Consider the following 22,669-nt stretch of genomic DNA (forward strand, 5'->3'; position numbering starts at 1 on the left):
GGAAAGGAAAGAAAAGAAAAGACAAAACCTTTGTAGTGTGGGGCGCTTGGGTGGCTCAGTGGATTAAGCCTCTGCTTTCGGCTCAGGTCATGATCTCAGGGTCCTGGGATCGAGTCCCGCATCGGGCTCTCTGCTCAGCGGAGAGCCTGCTCCACTCCCCCGCCTGCCTCTCTGCCTACTTGTGATCTTTGTCTGTCAAATAAATAAATAAAATCTTAAAACAAACAAACAAACAAACAAAAACCTTTGTAGTGTCCAGCCTCAGTACATTGCCTTGAAAGGGGTCTCAAGTCATCAGTGGGCCGACCCAGTTCTGCCTGTGGGATCAAGGACAATCCCTTTGTCCCTCTGATCCTCAGTCTTCTCCTCTATAAACTGGGCATGATGTACCCTATCTTCTCCCATGAGTGTGAGGCTTAATGAGACAATGAAAGGGTCTAATCCAGCGCTTGGAACACGGTAGGTGCTCAGTAGACGGTGTTCCCTCCCCATCTCCCACTGTGTGGCTGTCACAGAGCTGGGCAGTCTGGCTCTCCATTCACCTCTGATCAGATGGAGTTTTTGCTTTCAGAGGTCATCCACACATTCATTCATTCAACCAGCATCCAAGCAGCACTTCAGAGCACCTACTGTGTGCTAGGTATTGGGAGACAGATTTGAATTAGACAGCTGTCCTTTGGCCTTGAAAAGTTTATTTGCTCATTCCTTCAGCAACATCCACGGAGCCCTACTGTGCGTTTTGGTCTGGTGGGGTTGGGGTTGGGGGTCCAAGTGAGCCTTTTGGCAGGGGGAGGGGATGGGGAAGGAGCCAGCCAGCCCCACAGCTCACACCTCTGCGTCTGGGAAGAGCAAGAACCCGGAGAAGATGCTATTGGCACCTTCCAAACCCAGCAGGGCATTCTTGTCTGTGGCCTGCAGAAACACGTTCTCCCCATTACTCAGCTTGAGGACCACACCGCCCGTGGTGACCTGGAAGGTGTTCTGGGCGTAGTCGCAGAAGGTGACCACCTTCTCCATGCGCTCCCGGCCCCGCATGAGGTTCACGCACAGGTTCCCTCGCGAGCTGGCGTGGTAGGCGAAGTAGTAGATGCCGGGCACGTTGCAGGTGAACTTGCCGCTGCGAGGTTCGTAGTTGCGGTTCTCGTTGGTGATCACGTGGTCAAAGCGGATGGGCTGCTCCCGCCGCAGGATGCTGTTGATGGTCCTTGTGGCAGAGAAGGCGATTTTCTGTGTGGCCTTATAGTCCCCTGACTCGCCCTTGGGGCCACGGGCTCCGGGGGGGCCTGGGGAACCTTTGGGGCCAATGGGGCCCTTGGGGCCTACTTTGCCTGGTTTCCCAGGAATCCCTGGGTCTCCCTTCTCCCCGAACTCGCCGTGGTCTCCAGCCAGCCCTGGCAGCCCTGGAAAAGCAGATACAAGAGACATGATGGGCCAGGGATCGCTGAGAACCCAAAGAAGGAGCCCCCGGGCTAGGGGTCCGGGAGCCTGGCTGTGTAACTTCTGCCATGTCCCTGCTCCTCTCCGGGCCCCAGCTTGCTGTGTGTGGAAGAGAGGAGGGTGGGGGGGGTCTCCTCCCAGCCCCGCTTTCCCCTGACACCCGAGGAGCGGACAGTGGTGTCTCCTTAGGGAGGGTGCTGGGCCTGCCCTCCTCACCAGCTCATACAGGCTCCCCTGTTCCAGCCTGGAGCCGGAGAATGAATTCTCGGCCCACATACTCTCCCTTCTCACACCCTCCCCAGGGTAGACATCTTTAATCAATCCCGACATTCCTTTCACTGGAGCCTAGAACTGGGTCTTGGAAACCTTCTCATGGGCCCTCCATGCGGCCGCTACTCCTCTGTTTGGCACAGTGTGAGACAAAACCTCCTTTCCAGGGAAGGGGCAGAGTATTGTGGCTGAGAGCATGGGCCCAGGGGACAGACAGATGTCCCGCCACACCTGCCATTATTAGTCATGTCCCCTTGATGGAGTCACACTCTCTGGGGCTCAGCTTCCTCCTCTGTAAAATGGGCTCATGAGGATACTTTGTGGGATTGCGAGGGTCACTTGCGATTATGTGAAGACAAAAGTTGGTTTTGGTTAAATGAATGAACGAGAGACATTTTACAGGGGGTTGTCTTGGTGGGAAGTCTCATGTGAACCCTGTGACAACCCTGCAAAGAATCTGCCCACATTTTATAGGTAAAGAAACTGCATTTCAGGGAGGGGAAGCCACCCACCCGGGAGATAGCCCAGGGCTGTGCGTCTGCCGCGGTGCTCTCTGTCTGCCTGGTCTTAGGGGTGAGAGAGCCAGGGGCTGGTCTCAGCCTCAATATGGACGTGGATCCCTCAGGCAAAAGTAGTCCTTCTGGACGTCAGTTTTCTGGGCTGTAAAATGGGAATCGGAATTCCCTTTTCTCAAAGTTAATGCAGGGCGGAGGAGAAGGGGGGGCTTGGCAAGCTGATGGATTTGCAAGTGCTTTCGCGATCTCTCGGGTCAGCCGCTGTGACCGGGGAGGCAGGAGATGGGGCCTTGCTCAATGACACAAACGTATCCCCCAAAGAGGGCAGTACCTTTCTCTCCCTTTATCCCTGGGGTCCCAGGTTTGCCGTTAGAGCCTGGTGCACCGGGGATGCCCGGGATGCCAGGGATGGCCGGGTGCCCAGTACAGCTGCTCTGGGCCCGGGAGGCACCCGACAGACTCAGGAGCAGCAGCAGCACCAGAACGTAGCCCCTCGGGGCCGTCATCACCGCCCCGTCTCAGCTACCACCTGTGGGGGGACAAGAAGATGGAGTGGGTTATTGCCACCGAGACTCGTAGCACGTGTGCCATCATTCATTCACTCCTTCACATACTCACTGAGTGTGTCCTTTCCACCAAGACAGACCCTGTGCTGGGTGCTGGGGTGACACAACAATGGCTCCTGCTTTCATGGAGCTGGTAGCCTTAGGAGAAGGCGGATGATAACCACGTAAACAGAGAAGTCAATGGAAGCAGGGAGAGTCTGCAGAGTTCTCTGCAGGAAACGCAGGGGTGCTTGGAGGGAGAGGGAGAGCCACTGGGGTGGAGGGGCAGGTGGATGGTTTTCTGGGTTGTAGTGGGCAGGCGGCATCTCTGAGAGGGGTGTTCGGGCTGAGAGCTGGAGGTTCAGCAAGGACTGCGGCAGGAATGTTCCAAAAGGAAAGGAAGCAGGGGCAAAGACCCGGAGGTAGGACAGCTCCTGGAGCATCGGGGACCCTGCAGGGAAGCCAGTGTGGCTGGAGGTGAGTGAGGGGTCGGAGGGATGGGACGTCAAGGCTGTGGCTCTCTGGCTTTGGATTTTCTTGCAAGCGTTCTCATTCAATAGAGCTTCTGAGTTCAGGGAGCCAGTTCTGTTTCCAGAGCAGGCCACTTTACACCCTCAGAGCACAGCCTGGAGGAAGCTGTTATTTTTATACCAAAGAGGACCTGGTGGCTCAGGGAGGCTGCAACACTTGCTCAGGGTCATACAGGAAGGACTGTAGCCAGTACTCAAACCCAGGCCCATCTGCCTCTCAAGCCAGTATGCCTGCCCGCACAGCAGGCCATCTCTGCAGATGAAGTATCCTCAGGTCCCTCCAAAGGCTGGCGGAGGAGGGAAACACTGGCCCCTTCTGAATCCCAGAGAACTAGGAAGAACTGTGCTGTCTTGATCTGGTCAGCACAGCCAACTCCCCACAGCATCAATTCTCAAGACAGAAGGGAACTTAAAACTCATCGGATCCACTGTTGCTTTACAAAATTGAGGGGACAGGGGCACCTGGATGGCGCTGTCGGTTAGGCACCTGACTCTTGGTTTCGGCTCAGATTATGATCTTGGAGTTGTGAGATCGAGCCCCACGTCGGGCTCGGGGCTCAGTGCGGAGTCTGCTTGGGATTCTCTCTCCCTCTCCCTCTGCCCCTCCTGCTCATGCTTACTCTCTCTCTCTAAAATAAATAAATCTTTAAAAAAATTGAGGGTCATTCATATAATAAAAATTAAACCTAAATTGTTTATCTTTGCATGAGACCGGTTCCCAATCTTCCTGGAGGTTTTACAGAGTGACGGATTGGACCACTTCAGTAACCCACACATTGGGCACTTAGCCAGGCTCCGGGCCAAACACAGTACGTGCCACTGTCTCATTGCATGTGGTCCTCAACACAGCCCCCATCCACCTCCAGGGAGGCACCCAGCTTTCTCCTCCAGATGGGGAGACTGGGTATTAGAGAGGGTGGGACCCCCGTCAAGGTCACAAGACCACTTTGGGGCTGGGATTCCTACCCATGTCCTTTGCATCTTCAACCTCACAGGGTGTTTTGTTAAGAGGCTGCTGAGCCTGGTGGTTCGAACGTGGGCTTCGGAGCCAGACAAGCTGATGGGGCCAAGGTGTGGTGGCATTTGGAGCAGCGCGGGGTATGGCGCTCAGTGGAGGCGTCTATCCTTACTGCTCCTGCTGCTGTAGCGGGCTCTATGTCAGGGACCCCTGATGACTGCCAGGGCCCCAGTCAGTCCTCTGCCTCTCCCAAGTAAGGGCCTCAGGCAAATGGCTTCTCTCTGGCGTGTTTCCCCTTCCACGAAATGGGGATAATACTAACCTCTGGCATGTAGGATTGGTGGGAGGACGGATGAGGTAGGACCTGGCATGGTGGAAATGCTGAACGAATAGTAGCTGTTTCTGTATTATCCCCATCATCTACAAACCCCCGGATATGATAGAGGATGGTTGGAAAAGTATAAAACAGGATCCAGCCCCTTTGGGAGATGGGGCTCGGGGAAAAGAGGTCTCAGGGGGATGCCGCCCAGGGGTGGAGAGCTACAATCTGATGGTGGGGGGGGGGCATGAGGGCAGTGGGCCCAGACCCACCATGAGACTCAGGCTTCCTGGGAAAGCAGGAGGGGGGGTGGGGGGAGGGGAAGATCCGGGTTCTGGCTCATCTCAGGGCCCACTGAATCTCAGATCTGGGCTAGGACCTAGGACTCACCTGGTCTGATCCCTCTCCCCGCCATGCATCACCACCGCCAGACTTGCCCCTCACATCTTTTCCGTGTCAGCAGTCCTCCCAAATCCTTCCAGCCCCCAACAGTCCCTTCCTGCCCCACCCCCAGCTTGGAATCAGGCCAACTGGACTTACACTGCCCCTCTGCTGCCAGCTCATTGTATGACCTCAGGCAAGGACCTTAACCTCCCTGGGCCTCTTAAGCAAATTTTACCTGTCAGGGCGGAGGATTCAGTGAGATGGAGTCTGAGAGGAACGTGGTCTCTCATGGGGTGTGTGGTCCCACCCCCTCCTTGACAAACAGGGTTCGCTTCACTCAGGGCTAACTATTAACTGCTCGCCACTCCACCTACAAGTCAAATTCGTTCCTTGAAAGAGTCAGGCTGAGTTTTCTCAGCAGATGGAGAGGAAATGAGAGAAGGCGGGTGTTGGAGAAATGCTGGGCTGGGCGGAGGGGGACCTGGGTTCTAATTTCACCTGTGCCTCTGACATGTCCTGAACCAGGTCAAGCTTGACCTCCTTTGGGGCTCTCAGTGCCCCTAGAATGTTCTATTATTCCCAGAGAGGGTCGAAGCTGAGAGAGGTTACCTGCCTCGCCCCAGGTCACTGGCATCTAAGAGAGAGAAGCAGGACTCGGCTCGAGTCTTGCTGACTCCAAAGCTCTTATGTGGGTGCCTCCCATCACTCAGGGCTAGCCGTAGACCCCCAAGTGCACCCCCAGGGAGTTTGACTCCCCGGATCTGGGATTGGGCCCAGGGACCCAGACGGTTAATTGCCCCTGGTGGCTCTGAGGCAGGGGACGCAAGGGGTCCCCTTTGGAAATCATCACCCCCTGCCACATGGGTCCTGCTGCCGCTCCCCCCAGGCGCCAAACCCCAACCTCACCTGGGAACCTGGTGTCCGGTGATGCCGCTGGGCTGGGCAGCAGTGGGACGAGGACCTAGGCGCCTGCTGCTCTCAGGCCGAAGCGGAAGTTCCAGTCCCCAGAGACAGGAAGGGCCTTCCCCTGATGGCCCCCTCCCCTGGCCCCAGCAGGACGTCCCCCTCCACTCTTGGCCCACCCAGGCAGTTTCAGGTCCCATTTCTGCAATCTGGAGGGCTTTACTGTAAATGGGGAGGGTGGTTGGCCGGTTTGGTTTCGCCAGCTCAGCAGTTGTTGGGAGAACAGGCTGTGCTGGGAGAATGGCCGCAACTGGTGGCTTGCGTGCCAAGGTCCCCCGGCCTTGCGATCCCCTCCGGTAGACATGGGTGTTCCTCCCTGACATGAGAACATGGCTGGCCTGGGGCCTGAGCACTGGATTTGGAGTCAGAAACCGTGACTCATTTTCTGGCTCTGCCCCTCATCAGTGAGCTTGATTCCTGAGGTCTCGAAAGGGGGCCAAAACATTCTCTGCCAAGAGGACCCAAGGGAGCCCCAATTTCCTCTGCTAGATGATGGGACTATAAGGACACCTGTGCTGTAGACGGCACAGGGCACTGGGGGGGGCTCATTTGCAATCATGGAGGAGAAAGCGGAGGGTAAACTAGAAAGAATAGGGTATGTGTTAATTGCTAAGATCACGCATGTCTCAGGCTTCCCTTTTTTTGGGTGCATCTTCTTTGCCTTCTTCCCGTTCTATACTTCCGCTCTTGCCCTGTTCTCAGAAAATTATCTAATCGTGAATTTCGAATGTGGTCATTATTTATTGATAGCCCTTCCTTCTGCTGACAGCAGGGCTCGAAGCCGGTGACCATGATGGGCATAGGCAGGAGTTTACTGCTTGTTGATCCTGGAATCACACCAGGTCCGGGCTGGACACAGGCTTGGAGGTCACCCAGCTCATTCCCCTCACCTTCTATAGGGGAAAACTGAGGCTCAGAGGGGAGAAAGTTGTCACTGAACAAATGTCTATCATGAGCCTCCCTGTGCTAGGTGCTGGAGATGGTCACAAGCAAATCAGCCGTGTCTCCTGTCCCCAAGGAGAGTTCCTTCTACTGGGGGAGACTGGTTTAAACATTGAATGACGCAGTGGTCTCACGGCCTCTGTGATAAGTGTCAGAGAAAAGAGGGGACTAGGAGCGCCTGGGTGGCTCAGTCCATTGAGCGTCGGACTCTTGGTTTCGTCTCAGTGTGTGATCTCATGGGTCGTGGGGTCGAGTCCGGTGTCTGGCTCCTGCTCAGCAGGGCGCTGGTTTCTCTCCTTATTTCTCTGCCTCTGCCTCTCTGCGCACACTCTTCTCTCTAAAATAAATATATAAATAAATCTTGGGGAAAAAAAAGGAAAGGGAAAGGAAAAAGAAGGGATTGCTGCAGCGCACACCTCATACACGTGGCAGCTGCGGGGCTCAGAGCCCTCCCTGACGCCAGGGTCTCAGCCTGCTCGCTGACGCTGCATCTGAGGCAACGTGATCCCCTCTCAGCGGTGGGTGCCCTTTGTGGGGACAGGTGCCCCTCTCTGGGACGGGTGCCCCTTGCAAAGACAGGTGTCCTTCTCTGGGACGGGTCCTCCTCACTGGGATTGGTGCCCCTCACTGGGATGGGTGCCCCTCGCAGGGATGGGTACCCCTCATGTGGACAGGTGTCCCTCCTAGGGATGGGTGCCCCTCCTAGGGATGGGTGCTCAGCTAGATCAGGAGCTGCCACAGGTCAGGAGGGCCCCACTTGACATCTGTGTTTGGAGACAGAACATCTTTGAGCTTGTGGATGCTAACTGATGGAAATTAATGGTTACCTGCAGTGGGTATTAGGGAAAGAAGAGACTAGTTTGGTAAAACCAAAGGGTCTCTGGGCTTGGCCAGCTATAGACTTGAAGGGACTGAGCCTGGATGAGGAGGGAAGGCATTGGATTCTGAGCTGGGAGAAGGGTAGAGCTCTGTACCACTTAGTCTCTGTGCCTGTGAAATTGTAAATTCATAGGTTGCAAGTCTAGGGTTCTTCTGAGGGCCCCCAAGGGCCACCTGGGCCTGGGCTTCTAATTCTTTGGTGGCTGTTGGCAATGAGAAAATGTGAGCTTGAACTTGGAGTTCAAGGAGACAGCCAAAGACTAAGAGCAGGAGGCAGCAGGGAGGGGAGGACAGCCATGGGCTTAGGAGTCATCCTCTCCCAAGTTTGAATCCCAGCTTTGCTTTGGTCTAGCCATGTGGCCTCAGGCACATTTACTGGCCTCAGTTTCCCCACATATGAATGGAAGGCATAGGTTGTGGGGGACCGTTGAGGTAACCCGGCATGTCCAGGGCCCAGCCTTCTGTAGGTCCCACATGCAAACCCAGGGGCAGTGTTATATATACGAAGAGAAGAATGAATTCCTGGAGGCTGGGTGCATGGGAGCCATGCCTGGATCAGGGATCAGGAGCAGAGAGGTCTCTGGGCCTCGGCCCCTGAGTAGGAGTCAGCTGGTGTCTGTACCTATAAAACTCCGCCTCACATCCCTGACACCGAGAGAACGATCCCTACCAAGCGTGGCAGCAGAGACGTACAATTCCTCAAGTTTCCGCGGTCTAAGAGGGATTCCTTGAGGCTTGGGGTGTCTTTGTCTTCTTTTTAAAGTTTTTGTTTATTTATTTTGTTCAAGGGGAAAAGCTGCGGGAGAGGGAGAGAGAGAACCTCAAGCAGACTCAAGCCGTGCCTTGGGGCATCCTCTTCTTGTTCCGGTCCCACCCCCCTCCCCCTTGCCTGCCCCCCTTCGAAGCCTCGCCGGGTTCCTCTCAGCCCAGCAGACAAGCTGGCATTTTCAAAGGCCCTTCTCTCATGACAAAGCGAGAACAACAAGGAAACAATTATGGAAAATAAAAACGGCACAAAAGTTGTCGTTTCCAAAGCACAGGTTTCTGATCTGACACTGTGGCCTACATAAATGGTGTATTGATTTTTTAAACAAAAGAGAAATGAGAAGAAAGTTGTATCACTTGTGGCGTTGCTGGGCGGACTGCTAAGTGGCTGATGGAGGAGAGCCGCGAGGGGAGTGGCCCCGTGACCTGGCCCTGTCCCTGCCAGAGGCACCCCGTGACCCAGGCGGGGTTCCTGGGCTCTTGCTTCTGTTCCCACTGTGTGTGCTTGCGTGTGTGTATGTGTGTGTGTGCGCATGCATGACTTTCTTGTGCCACCGGATTTGGGAACATAGGCTCTAAAAAGTCACCTAGTTTGTGATCCAAGGCTCTGGAGGGCACTGCGGAGACACAGAAGGGAGAATCAGGGAAGGCTTCGTGGAGGAGGTGATTTTTATGTTGAACCCTGACAGCTGAGTGTCTATCCGCCAGGTGGATGGAGGGCTAGTGTGTGAGCGGGGTGGGGGGCATGGCACCCAACAACATGGCAAAGGCAGGAGGGTGTGGAATGGCTCCTTTCACGAACAAAAGAGCCAAAGTTTGTGGTGCTGGCTGTGGGCCGCAGCCATTGTTCTGACAACCCCGCTTGGGTGGGTCAGTGTTCCTGTGAGCCCCGTGGGACCTTGTGGAAGCAAGCTGAGATCCCAGCCGGGCTGGGCAGGTTCTCCTTGGGTCTCGGTGGGCTCTGAGGCTGGATGGGCAGTCTGCCCAGGAAAGTTACACTTTTTTACCTTTTTTGAACTTAAACTATCAACCCTTCTCATGGTCACCACAGGGAAAGCACTGTGGCTAGAATCTGGCCTCCTGGTCCTCCAGCAAGGATCATGGCATCTGAGTCCAACCATCAGGAGCCTTGTGGGGACAGCCTACCAGCCTGGGGACAGCAGTGGTGTTCACTAAGCTCCTGGGAGCTGCCAGACTTTGTCGGTTACTTGGGGTGAATCAGACAAATGGGGGGACAGATTCTCTCTCTCTTACTGGCTCATGCCCATCTCACTCATACACTTACTCTGCTTTTAGTCACTCATTTACCCACTATTTAATCATTCATTCGCCCCAACTAATTCATTAATTCGGCACAAATTCACTGCCCATCTGCTCTTGGTCTACATTGGGCTTACCTGAGCCCAAACCCCTCCTGTGACAGGCGCAGCCACAATTCAGCACGGGTCTGGGAATTCGAACACGCCTGTTTACCCGTGAGCATGGACAGCTTTAATGACAGGAGCACCTCTCACCCAAACAAGTGACAGCAGATGGCCCATTGGGGACCTCTGGCGGCCTTCAATCACACTCTCCCAAATGGCCACGGGATGCTGAGTGCCAACCTTTACTGAGCACCAGCTAGATGCTCTGTCTAAATCTAGAGCCCGCAGATGGCGGCGGCAGGTGCAAAGCTGAGGATGAAGAGGCCGCTTCTTGGAGAACTTGGCAGTGAGAAGCCTGAGACTTGCATATTTATCAACTTATTTATTTATTTATATATCTCCTTGCCTTTCCCAAGACTTGGGGGTGGGGGGGGCAAAAAACGTTGACAGTATTAGAAGGTGTTGGTTAAGTCTCAAAGCAGTGACTCCTGAAGGAGCTCAGAGGAGGGAGAAAACGTGGGGCAGGGGGTCAGGGTGGGCTTCCTGGAAGAGGAGTCCATCAGGTGGGGAGAATGGCCTGAGCACAGTGGTTCTCGCGGGGAAGCTCAGGGAGACGGGGCGGCCCTGGGGCTGGAGCCGGTCTGACCGCCCTAGTCGGGAAAGAGCAGGAAGCCGGAGAAGACACTGTCAGAGCCTTCGGTGCCCACCATGCCGTTGTAGTCATTGACCGCCAGCCACACCTGCTCTCCCACCTGCAGCCGCAGCAGCACGCTGCCCGAGCTGACCTGTTTGCTGTTGGACATGTGGTCACAGAAGGTGGTCACCTTGGTACCGTTGCGGTACAGGTGCACGCACAGGTTGGCCGTCTGCGACGTGTGGTACACAAAGTAGTAAAGCCCCGGGACTTTGCAGGTGAACTTGCCGGTGCTCGTGTCGTAATCCCCCTGTGGATTGGTGATGACTCTGTTGAACTTGACCAGGTTGTTGGGCCTGGGGTACTCGGCCGTCTGCCGTGTGACTGTGAACACGGACTGGTGCTTCTGCTTGTATCTGCCCTCCTCCCCTGGCTCCCCTGGGGGTCCCATGACGCCGGGAACCCCTGGAATCCCAGAGGTTCCCATGGGGCCATTTTTCCCAGGAAAGCCAGGTGTGCCGGGTTCTCCCTTCTGACCCTTGGGTCCTCGTGTTCCAGGGATAGCTGGGATTCCTGGGGAGAGAGCAGGTGGGAAGGAAGTGATGGGACAGGGAACAGGGACCCTGGGGGTGTCCTCTAGGGGACAAAACCCTGGAGGTTAGCCTCTGGAACCTCCTTCCCTGGATGGACTGTCAGCTGGAGGCTGTGTGCAGGGAGTTAGAAGAGACGGAGGCCTTGGCTGGAGTCCCGCCTCTTCATGGACTTGCCCTCTGACCACGGCTAAGGTGCTCCCCAGTATGTCGGCCTCAGTTTCCACATTTATGATGCAGAGAGTAGACCTGGCCAGCATCTGGAGGTGTTGGGACTCATTCTAACACGATTTGTAGCCTGTGTAGATATGTGTACCCACCCCTTCCCTGCAATCAGATGTACCGAAAATTTTGTGTTACTTTTCAAAAGAGAGCCCTCATCATTTTATAAGCTTCAGAACCCCACAAAAGTTGTATCCGTGCCTGAGACGGAACCACCCCGGACCAGCTTAGCACATGGGAACCACTGGATGGGTTCCCGTCTAAGACAGCAACTAAGGGGTTGCTGTCTCCCGCTCCCCTGGCCCCATTCAGCTCCCCCCCACAAGCCTCTTATGACACCTGGGCTGGTTCAACTTCTCTCACGGTACGGATGAGGAAACTGAGGCCAGAGACTCGCTCAAGGCCCAGCAGCCAGGAGGAGGTCGAGTCAGGATTGAAAGTCAAATCTGGTTGAGTCCCAGTCAGAGCGAGCGATTCTTGCAACAGCCCTGACTATCTGAGCCCCTGTGAGACTTTTCTCTCCTTGTCCTAAGTGTCCTCATCTTTTCGGGGCTGGCTCTAGTCTCCTCTTCCCGGAAGCCCTCTCTGGCCAAGCCCGCCAGTCCTCATGGCCGCTTCCTCCTCTGACTTCCCGAGGGCTGGCTGTCTGGGCTGACCTATTTGTGGCAGGTCCTCCCTCTATGGCTCTGTGAGCCTTTTAGGTCCTGGAGTTAGAAAAGGGAATCAGGATCCAAAAGACCCAAGTGAAAGCTATGTGACCCTGGGCAGGTGACCTCCCCTCCCCAAGCCTCCATGTGCCTAACTGAGGAAGGGGCTTAATGGAACAGATCCCAGAAAGCCACTGGGAGCTTGGAGCGGGAGTGTGCGAGAGCCGGGTACCATACAGGAAGTGCTCGGGAAGGTCAGCTCCTGGTGAGGCCTGGAGGCACGCAGGGCCCTGTCTTATTCTTCAGGACAGCTTCCAGCAACTGTTTGGGAGGGGGCGCACATGCTGGGGGAGGGGCCTGACAGGAAGTGGGGGGGGTGGTGGCCAAAGGCATGGCCTTTGGCATAGGACAGGATTCCGCTGTGTGACTTTGGGTAAGTTGCTTAATCTCTCTGAACCTCAGCTTTAACATTTATAAAATGGCCGTAAGGCACTTTAAAAAAGGATTTTGGCTGCAGTTTTCTCACTTGTAAAACGGAGTTAACAATTTTACCTACTCCATAAGATAAGCATATGCTGAGCATTTGGAACCATGCCTGGCATAGAGTAGGAGCTCAATAATTGGGGACCGTCAGCCACCCAGGCCACAGGGTGGCCAGAGACAGCCTTGTAGTATAAGTTCTTGAAAAATGGCAGACCTGGGGGCCTCATTTGGCTCACCCTGAATCAGAGATTTCCTTCTGTATTGTTGGTAAAATTCCATTCTAGTGCCAGGAGGGAAGATGGCAGTGGGGAAAATCCTAAGGACATTCCTTGTCCCTGGCCTGCCCACCCCCGCTTCTGCCGCCCCCCATCACCTCCGTCCAACCTCACCCCAGTCTCACCCATGCTGGCTGTAGACACACCTGCATCCCAGATATGGACCTGACCCAGAAGGCGCCCCCAGACTCCAGCACCTGCCCAGCACCCACACCCCTTCATGTCTTCAGCCCTCTTTGCTCACGCTCGGACTTGCCCATCATTCTGCAACCCCGACTTCTCACTCCCCATGCCCTCAGCTCCTCAGGATCCCAGGGAGGGAGGTGAGCACAGACCTCCCATAAAAGCAATGATGACAGCTGCAACATGCATAGCTTACGCGTCCCCGAGACCTTGCACGTGCACGGTGCTTGGTTACATTCCAGCTTGTTTAATCATCCCAGCGCCCCTGTGCAGCCTGTACTACTGTCTCCCCATTCGACAGATGAGGACACTGAGGCTCTTTGCACAAGGAAGTGGTAGGGCCATCTGTGCGTTGTGGACACTCACCATGTCCACTCCACAGGGTCCCCCCAGCACCCCCCCGCCCCCGCCCTGAGGTTCATGCCGCAGAGCAGGTGCACAACACTTTAGAATTTGCCAAAGGTCTCCAGGATCATCTCCTGTGATCCTCCCCCCACTTCCTGGGACAGGTGCTCTCATTCTCTCCTTGGTGTCAGACGAGACACTGAGGCACAAAATTAGGGAACGGGGGGACTGAGTCCTGGGGTCTGAGGAGAGATGGGTGACATCTGCCAGGAAAGCTGGACTCTGTTCTGAGAGCTGGTGCAGCAGGAAGGATTGCATGTCTTGCTAGCAAGTTGCTGTCCTCCTCCCCCCAGCTTTAGCCCCTGATGGACACTTGCCCGCTGCCCCCAGGCCTCCAGTGATGCCTCCCCAGCAGGCCGGCAGACTCACCTGGCTCGCCCTTGGGCCCCGGCAGTCCATCGTACCCGTCCTTCCCAGGGGCCCCTGGTAGGCCCGGCATCCCGGGGATCCCATAGCAGCCTGTGCTGGCCTGGCCCCCAAGTGGCAGCACCAGCAGGAGCAGCAATAGGTTTAGTCCAAGGTGGGGCCGGGAACTGGACCCCATGTCCATCCTGGGGAAGGATCTGGTTAGGAAGAGAGCTGAGTTGGCCCACCCAGCCCCTCACCCACCCTCCTCACTCTCTTGTTCCCCAGGCCAGTTCTTCTCAGCCCTCCGGAGCCTACCTCCCTTCCCCAACCCCCTTCCCTTGGCCCTTGAGGGCTGGGACCACAGGATGGATGGAGGATGGGACATCTCTGTGCCCAGGCCCTCAGCTCAGCAGTGATGGAGACCCTCCTTCCTTTCACCTATCAAGTTGTCCCCACGTTTCAGGGAGGTGGGAGGGGGAACTGCCATTTGCCCTCGTCTGGGCGGGGGTCCTGGCCTCACCTGGGTTGGCAGGATTCTGGTCTGGTCCCAGAGATGTCCTCAGATCTGCTTCCGTTCTCCCAGGCAGGAGGATACTGTGTCAGAGTAGTCACATCGAGGAGGGCCCAGAGCAGGCTGGGCGGCCGCCTCCCCTCTGCTCACCCTTCTTCCAATCCCACATCCCCTTTCCCATAATTTTTCCTGACTCAGGATTTTCTTTTGGGCACTGAGTCTGGCTGACCGCAGCAATGCTCCTGTGTTCCCCACCCCAGGGTCATGCATGTCTGAAATGAGGAAATGTCTACTCCCCGGGGTCTGCTGGAGTGTGTGTGTGTGTGTGTGTGTGTGAAAGTCCTTACCAAAAATCACGTGTAAATGGTTTCTTGGGGTCCAAAGCCTTGCTCTGACCTCTCTGCTTCGCTGCCCCAAGAAACAAACCTTGCATGCACTTGTGAAGTGGCAGGCCTTATTCTAGAATCTTCCATTTGCCCCTCTCATTTGTTACACTTGGGGGTGGACACCAGGATGGGCAAGCCTCGATGGCAGGCAGCCTGCCATGGTGGACAGAGTCAGTGGCCCCGGATGTCATCCAGCCCTGCCACTACCTTGCTCTGAGGCCCTCCACAAACCACTCTAGGCTTCAGTCTTCCCGTCTGTATACTGGGGGGGCAGGAGGGCAGGTCTAGGTTTTGCATGTGTGCACGTCTTCCTTTGCTGGGGTCCTTGATGATCCCTGCCTCCTTCTCCTCCATCTCCGGCACCCCTGCTTCTGGTCTTGGAGCCTGTGGTGGCTGCTGCAGGGTTGCTGGTTGGGGCCAGGCTCGCAGAGCTGGGAGAGGGCCCTCTCCTCTCTTCCTGTTCTCCTCCTATGACATTCTGAGGAGGAGGGGCTGCTGAGCAGTTGAGGGGTCCCACCCTGACACCCCACCTGCCCCCGGTGTCACTCGGGGTGAGGCCTTTGACCTCCCTGAGCATCCATTCCTCCTCTGTAAATGGGGGGTTCCAATAGCTCCCATGCAGGGCAGTGGTGAGGACTCAGTGCGTGAGGCAAGTGCAGTGCTTAGCCTGGTGCCAGGCGTGAGTGGGAGTTCACAGCTCTACCCCTGCCCCACCAAGTGACCTTAAGGGCATCAGTCTCCTTTTCTGTCCCTACACCCTTTCGCCCAGGGCTGCAGAATGTGAGCTGAGGGCAAGGATGTGAATGAACTTGGCCCCGGAAGTCCCCAGCAGGTAGAGGGCTGGGAAGAGCAGAAAGGGTAGACATGACTGCTGGGGAGACCCCATCTTCCATTCTCATCTTGTTTGCGCGGGTCCGTGATGTCCAGCAGGTGGCAGCCTTGGCCCATGCTCAGCCTGCCCTGCCCCAGCGTCCAGGCCATGCAGGGCTCTGCCTGAGCCTGTTCCCCTCCTCCAGGTGATCTGCCCCAGGCAGGGTGGGTGCGGGGGTGCGTCTAGGTGGGATTTAGGATAAGGAGCCGCCTGACCCTCCCTGCACTAGCCTGGTCTTTCCCACCACTTGCAGGGTCTGCACTCCAGACATCTTCGAGTCCCATTGCAATGAAAGGAGCGCTCCACTCTGGGGTCAGCAGAGCTGGTTCACATCTCGGTCTTGCCACTCTCTGGCAGTGTGACGGCGGGTAGGCATCTCCTGTCCCTGAGCCTCCGTGAGGAGGGATTGCTGAGATCCGGTGTGTCCGTGGCTAGGAAATACCCAGCCCATCGTAGGTGCTCGAAGATCTGCTTCATTTCCTAGAAGTGTATGTTCTGGGCCGGGAGGCAGGGAGCTGGGGCGGAGCAGAGGCCCGAAGCAGGCAGAGGGGCAGGAGGAGACCAGCGCGGCCCTGGGGCTCCAGCGGGGTCACCCTCTCCTTCCTGACCCCCAGAAGTTGCAGGTGGGGCAGCCCCGGCCCAGGAGAGGGTCTCTGGAGTCTGTCAGAAGCCTGGGGGGAGGTATGGGTTTGTGGGGACTCCAGCTGCCCCTTGTGTCCGACATTAGGTGGGAGACACTGATCCTGGGGCTCGGGGGCCGGCCGGTGGGAGTGTGAGCGTGTGTGAGGGTCAGCGAGTGAGAGAATTGGGGCGGTGCTAAGGCACATATGTGTTGGAGGATGAGGAGGGCGCGGCAGGAGTGTGTCTGGGACACATGTGTCGAGGTTGTGTATGTGTGTGTATGTGTGTGTGAGAGAGAAAGAGTGTGTGTGTGTGTGTATGTGTGTGTGTGTGTAAGAGTGTACTTCTGACAGTTTAGGAGGGGTACTTAGGTGTCTGAGACACGGGGTGCCTGGGTAGGACAGCACGGATACCCCAAGTATGTCTGCGGGTGTGAAGGTTTCAACGAGTGTGCACGTGTGGTGTGCAGGTGTGTGGTGTGTGCGCAGCACAGGGCACAAATGGCTTTCTCTGGGGAAACACCCAGGGCATTAGACATCCTCAGGACCAAACTTCCAGCTACTTACTGTCTTCGAATTCAGAGGACGAGGTGGGGGCTTCTTGCCTCCGAGCAGCTCTGCACAGGCTAAGTGGGACCCCGGGAATATGCACCATGGGCACCCCAGACCTTCTCAGTCCCAGTCAGCAGGGATGCCCAGCCCGGGAGGGAGGAGGCCACAGCCTCCATGCTTGCCTGGGAAGCCCAAGGCAGGACTCAGGAATCTAGCTTTGGGGAGGACTGCTGCCTGCCCTTGGGCTTGTCGCTCTCCTTCTCTGAGTCTTGCCCATGTTTTGCTGGTTCAGGGTTGGAAATCAAGTGTCACCTGTCAGGCGTGTGGCTGTGGAGGCTGGCAAGGGCCGCCGTCACACACACACAGGCTTGGATACCGATAAGTTCTGGGCTCAAATCCCAGCTCCTTCTCTTCAACACTGACCGTGGGCTTTATGTCCACCCATGCCCCTAGCCTGCCTCATTATCTGGAAAGTAGGGTCATGATACCCGCCTCACTCCCCAACCCTACAGATGAAACAAAATACAATAATGGCTCAAACTTCCCAAGTCCTTACTACGAAGCAGTCCCTGTTCTGCAATTTCCGTGTATTAAGTCATTCAGTCCTCCCGACAAGCCTTTGAAGTAAGTGCCTTTGTTATTCCCATTTTACAGATAAAGAAACTGAGGTCACTCAAGTTATATCATATACCCACGGTTGGCCAACTGGTAAGTGGTGGCCTAGGATTTGAACCCAGGCCGATGAGGCTCCCATGTATTTACAACAATACATGTTGTAAAATACGAAACACAGGCCTGCCTTGTAAGCACTCAATGATTGTCATTCCTGTGCTCCCTCCCAGTGCCCAGAACAGCATTGGAACCTCAGGCTCAGCACACAGGAACTCAGGTGTTTATTCTAGGAAGAATTCGAGGAAATCCATCTTACAGTGGGCAGTGGGCAGTGAGTTCTCGGGGGCTCCGGGAGCCAGCCCTCACCCTTTAGGCGGCTAAAGCAACAGCACCCCGATAGAGAGCAGACCATAGAAACCAGAGAGGTAGAAGGCGTGGGCTGGAGTCACACAGCAGGAAGCATGTGCGGCCAGGGGCGGGAGGGTCCTTCCGGGGCTCAGATGGACGGGAAGATGAGGAAGCCGCTAAAGACACTATCCACCTCCGGGCCCTGGTAAATGCGGCCCTTGACGGGGTCTTTCTCAATCCAGACCTGGTCCCCTTGCTGCAGCTGGAGAACCATGCCCCCGGACACCACCTGGAAGATCCCCTTGCTGTTGGTGTCACAGAAGCCCAAGGAGCGCCGGAACTGGTCCCTCCCAGACGACACGATGGACAGGCAGATGTCCCACTTGGACACCACCTGGAAAGTGAAATAGTAGTAACCCGGCACAGCACAGAGGAACCGGCCCGTGTGGTTCTGGTATGGGCCTTCCTGGTTGGTGATGATCGTGTCGAAGATGACCACGTTGCCACCCATGGGGGGGTTCCGTCTTATGGCTGAGAAGGCCGGCCGTGGCTGGTCCTTGATGTTTCCTGGGTTGCCCTTGATGCCTTTCGGTCCTGGGGAGCCAGGGAGCCCCAGGGGGCCACTGGGTCCAGGAAAGCCCATGTTGCCAGGCTTTCCAGAGGGCCCAGGGTCCCCTGGGTCTCCTTTAAGGCCTTGGATGCCTGTCCGCATGCCGGGAGCCCCTGTGGGGAGAAAGGCCAGATCTGGAGGGGGAGTCCAGTGTCCACCAGTCCTCAGGGAGATGGCTGGGACCCTTGGCTGCGGTGGGATGGAGGATGCGGGAGTGCCTGGGCCTTCAAAACCTTGATTCTGGCTGATTGTGTGACCTTGGGCAAGTGTTTCAACCACTGACCCTCAGCTTCCTTATCTCTAAAGTGGAGAAAAGTGAGAACAGGTACTTGGAAGCTGTCATGTTCTTGCAAAAGCAGGACAGGCTCCTCTATACCCCGCTGGGCCACTGCCCCTGAGTTCTTTGGGTTCGGGACTACATTTAGGAGGCCTGGAAGCCAAGTATTGCAAATGTTTATGCAAATCCTTCTGGTCTGCTATGGACTGGGAGGCTCAAGGGGACTGAGATTATCTTTTTCTACTCTGAGCATGTCCTCCTCCTTTTTCCTTCACAGCCACCCCCCTCCCCCACCTTTTTTTTTTTTTTTTTTTTTTTTTTTTTTTTAGAATGTGAGTTTCTGAAGCTGGAAGGGGCTGGGAATGGGGAAGCAGGGACAGAGTTGGGTGTGGGGGCTGGAAGGATGCAGAAAGGATAGTTGCCATGAACTGATCATCTCTACGTGCCAGGTAGGGTTATTTTTTCCATTTTACAGATGAGGAAACCGAGGTTCAGAGAGAGTCAGTAACTTGCTCGAGGTCACACAGCAAGATGAGTCTCCTGAGTCCAAAGATGAGCGCCTTATTCGTTCCGGTAACTGAATGACAACCCAGGACTGGGCGCTGCTCCAAGACCTTTCACATTTGTTGCTTGTGGTGGTCCGTGAGAGAGAGGACTCAGGCAGGAAGGGGGATTCAGAGAGAGGCCTGGCAGCCTGGGAACATGTCCAAGGAGGAGGATAGGTTCCCCTCAGCCCCTGGGACCAAGTGCAGAATGAAGGGGCTTCATGCGGGGGCCCAGGCTGTCCCCAAGCATCCACCCCGGAGGCCAGGCCCAGCCAAGGGATGAAGTGCTGGGGTCTAGAGGAAAGGGCTTACCTGGCTCCCCTCGCTCCCCCTTGAGGCCTGGCCGTCCATCTCGGCCGGGTGGTCCTGCAGCCCCGGCCCTCCCGTCCGGTGCTCGGCACACATCCTGGGTCACTGTAGAGGCCAAGGATATGGCCAGCACACAGCCCACCAGCCAGCCCCACGGGGCCTCCATGATGCCACTGCGAAGACATAGGGCAGGGCTAGACCTCACACACTCACACACACCCAACTCGTACATACACTTGAATCCCACACCTACAATGATATCTATACATACCCCTGCCACCAGGGCACATACACACCTCCAGGGCCTTCAATGTCCACCTTGCACCCAGCCCCAGTGACCCCGCACGTACATGAAGAACCAGAAGTTCACACAGATGCCACACACAACTGAAGTTACACATTCAGACACACAAACTTGGCTTCCAATCCCACACGGACAAACACAGGGAGCAGACTCACAATCCACTCCACACTCCCGGATGCACGAATGACACCCAAATGGACTCCATCTCGTACTCAGCCACACACTCATATAGTCCTACAGATGATCAATTCCATTGAACAAATATTTATCGAGCGCCTACTTGTTATTAAATTAACACTCTCTCACCCAGATGGCAGAGCTGTGCGTACACATAGGAATTCACAGCCCCTGACACAATGCGTGTGCTCACCACCGCCCAAATACTTGACCCCTTTCAGCACCTACTGGACTGTCTACGGGACCCCTGCGCTGGCTCTGACACTCCCAGTCTTTCCCCAGCTTCTTGTGTCTTGGGGAGGCCAAAACCCAGGAACTGGTTAAAGGGATGGGTTTATATCACCACTTCCCACTAACTCCCAAACCCGAGGAATGAAGATGGTCCCCCCACTCACTTATTCTGGGTCCTGAATCCCGACCCCCCCCCCACCACCGGCCAACTCTGTCCTGGCAGAGAACCAAGGACAGTGTTCCCCCTCCCCTGCCTTTGTGGTCCAGCCCCCTAGGCCAGCTCCCCTGGCTCCCTGAATTTCACAGCCCCCTCCCCCTCGGGCGCTGGCCTCACCTGCCTTAGCTGGTCGTCAGTTCAACTGGATGTTCCTGTCCTCCACCCAGGGACCGCTGTGGGACACCCAGCAGGGGTACTGCCTGCCTGGCTGTGGCCAAGTTTCACATCCCTTCCTACTTCCCCTTCTCCTTCCCTGGGCCTGCCCCCAGCCTTGCCCCAGGGGCCAGAGGCCTCCCGGAGACAGTTTGAGCAGACCTCAGCAAGACTGGGACACTGGACATTCCCCCCCACCCCCCACACACACACGCAAGCTGGTGTGGGGGCAGGGACGGGAAGGCAGGAGTCTGCAAAGACAGAGGCCGTGGAGGGGGTCCTGGGTGGGGTGTGAGAACCAGGGATGCACAGAACATCAGGGCAGACGGAGTTTTTCTAAAAGTCAGTAACTTGAAAGACTTTTTCGAGTTTATGAAAGCAACATGTATTCATTGTATAACGCTTGGGAAATAACAGAAAAACACAAAGGAGAGTGCAATAGTGATGAGAAGCTTAGTAATCAGCTTTCTAGACCTGCCACTTCCTAGCTGCCCTTGGGAAGTTACTTAATGTCCCCGGGCCTCGGTTTTCTTATTCATAAATTGGGAACAACAGATTTTACCTCATCGGAGTATTATAAAGTTTCAATGACATAATATATATACAAAACACTTGGCATGGGATGAACACTTAATAAGTAGCATTTATTGGATTTAAAAAACAGCAACAAAAGCCCATGAATGCTATCACCTAAAGAATTACCCTTTGGCAGGATCATCTAGTCTTGCTTACTCTTGCTGACAGGGTGCTCACTACCAGTCAGCCCACATCACTTCACCAGCTTGGACCCCGAGCATCCTTTAGATAGAGCTACCCTTTCTCTCCAGTCTGGAGAGCAATGTGTTCAGGCTCAGGCTGACCAGGTCTTTCTGCTTCTTCCCATGACCATGTTCACCACCCCCCACTCTGACTATTTCACCAAAAGGAAGATGAGGAGGGGAAAACAAGTCTATTGACCTGGGCAGATGAAGATCGTCCAGGGCCAGGGTTTTCAAGCTTCTGGGACCCCTTTTTCATTTGCAATCTTGTATGGTACCCAATATGTATCTGACAGATATAAGTGGGGGTTCTCAGGATAAGAGTGGGGGCCCTGAGTAACTCCCACCAGCCCCTCTCTTGCTCCTGGGGATTCAGGAGGTTAGGAGAGCTGGAATCTCACGGGCTGTGCCCACTTGTAACTCGCTGTGTAACCTGAGGCAAGCTATATCATTTCTCTGGACCTCAGTTTCTTTATCTGTAAAATGGGGATGATATCGGCTTCTCACTGGGCTGCTACGGATTCTATGAGGAAGTTGATGCTGTCATATACCACATTCAAATCAATCATCATTATGAATAATATCTCTGTGACCATGGGCAGGTTACGTAACCAGTCTGAGCCTCACCTCCATCTCTCAAGGTGAGGGAGTGGCGGGAGGCAGGAAGGTCGCAAGAAGGTTGCACCCTGGAACACGGCTCCGGGCACCCATTTTCTTTGATGGCAGCATGTCAATCTTGCTTCCCTGCAAGAGGAGTTAGAAATATCATGTGTCGGAGTCAGAAACGCCAGGCTGATGGCTCCCATTTCACAGATGAAGAAACTAACCACCAGAGACAGCAACGCTTGCCCAAGGTCACGAAGAAAGTGGCAGAGTTGGCATGGGGAAAAACCAAATACTGTGAAAGTCTTCTCAAAGTATAGCTTCCAAAATTTTGAATAGACCATTCTTATAGAAATATATAGTGAGCACATGTGAGTTTTTAAATTTTTTTTGTAGCTTGTTAATGAAGGAACCAGCAGGATGAGAAAGCTAGTTCAATGAAGGGTATGAGAAGGAAACATTTACATGTACCTATATATGGAGAGAGAAGAGAGAGATTTAGCAGAAAGAAAAACAACAATAACCCAAAAATTAGAATTCTGGAATATTCATAAGGTTGCTAAGTTAGAGGCAACACTGGTGAATGTTTATAGGGCAACAAAATCATAATGTCGGGGGTTATCTTCTGTATTAGAAAGAAATCATTTGCATGATTTCTCTACCAGACAAAAATAATTTGTAACTTGCCAGTTTTCTACCAGCTAACAGGAGTCTTTACAGATCCTGGGCCCTGATCAATAGCAAATAATAAGTCAAGCAGAGTGACATTCCCCTAGAGTGTCAGATGACCCTTAGGAGGGCTTGTTAGACAATGTTTTGATTTGACTTTGAAAGGACATCGGTTATCTATTTGCCTTATTTCCAACTGTTGGATGATTTTACTTATCAGGCTGTTGCAAGTGTATAACCCTTCCCAAGAAATAAAAG

The 22,669-nt window shown here is 54.9% G+C and overlaps 1 protein-coding gene across 1 annotated transcript; it reads right to left on the bottom strand.

The window, feature by feature from the left end:
- Positions 1 to 684: 684 nt before the first annotated feature.
- LOC111154821 (complement C1q C chain) lies at positions 685 to 20,440 on the bottom strand. The gene is made up of 8 exons (XM_022514744.1): positions 20,346 to 20,440; positions 19,264 to 19,472; positions 17,745 to 18,281; positions 14,179 to 14,311; positions 13,680 to 13,873; positions 10,524 to 11,078; positions 2,554 to 2,739; positions 685 to 1,400 (listed from the first exon to the last, which is right to left on the bottom strand). Exons 2-8 carry the CDS (start codon positions 19,463 to 19,465, stop codon positions 826 to 828), a joined length of 2,382 nt encoding a protein of 793 aa, XP_022370452.1. The 5' UTR covers positions 19,466 to 19,472; positions 20,346 to 20,440; the 3' UTR covers positions 685 to 825.
- Positions 20,441 to 22,669: the final 2,229 nt, after the last annotated feature.

The sequence above is a fragment of the Enhydra lutris genome, unplaced genomic scaffold (genome assembly GCF_002288905.1).
Source record: "Enhydra lutris kenyoni isolate GAN:26980312 unplaced genomic scaffold, ASM228890v2 scaffoldscaffold38, whole genome shotgun sequence".
Taxonomy (NCBI): Eukaryota; Metazoa; Chordata; class Mammalia; order Carnivora; family Mustelidae; genus Enhydra; species Enhydra lutris.

Excerpts from the sequence above, each read along its gene's own strand:
- LOC111154821 (XM_022514744.1), bottom strand. The coding sequence starts at position 19,465 with ATGGAGGCCCCGTGGGGCTGGCTGGTGGGCTGTGTGCTGGCCATATCC. Across the intron at positions 13,874-14,178 it reads CCAGAATCCTGCCAACCCAG|ATCCTTCCCCAGGATGGACA; the intron begins GTGAGGCCAGGA and ends CTTCCTAACCAG. Across the intron at positions 2,740-10,523 it reads CTTCCTGCTCTTTCCCGACT|ACGGGGCGGTGATGACGGCC; the intron begins AGGGCGGTCAGA and ends GTGGTAGCTGAG.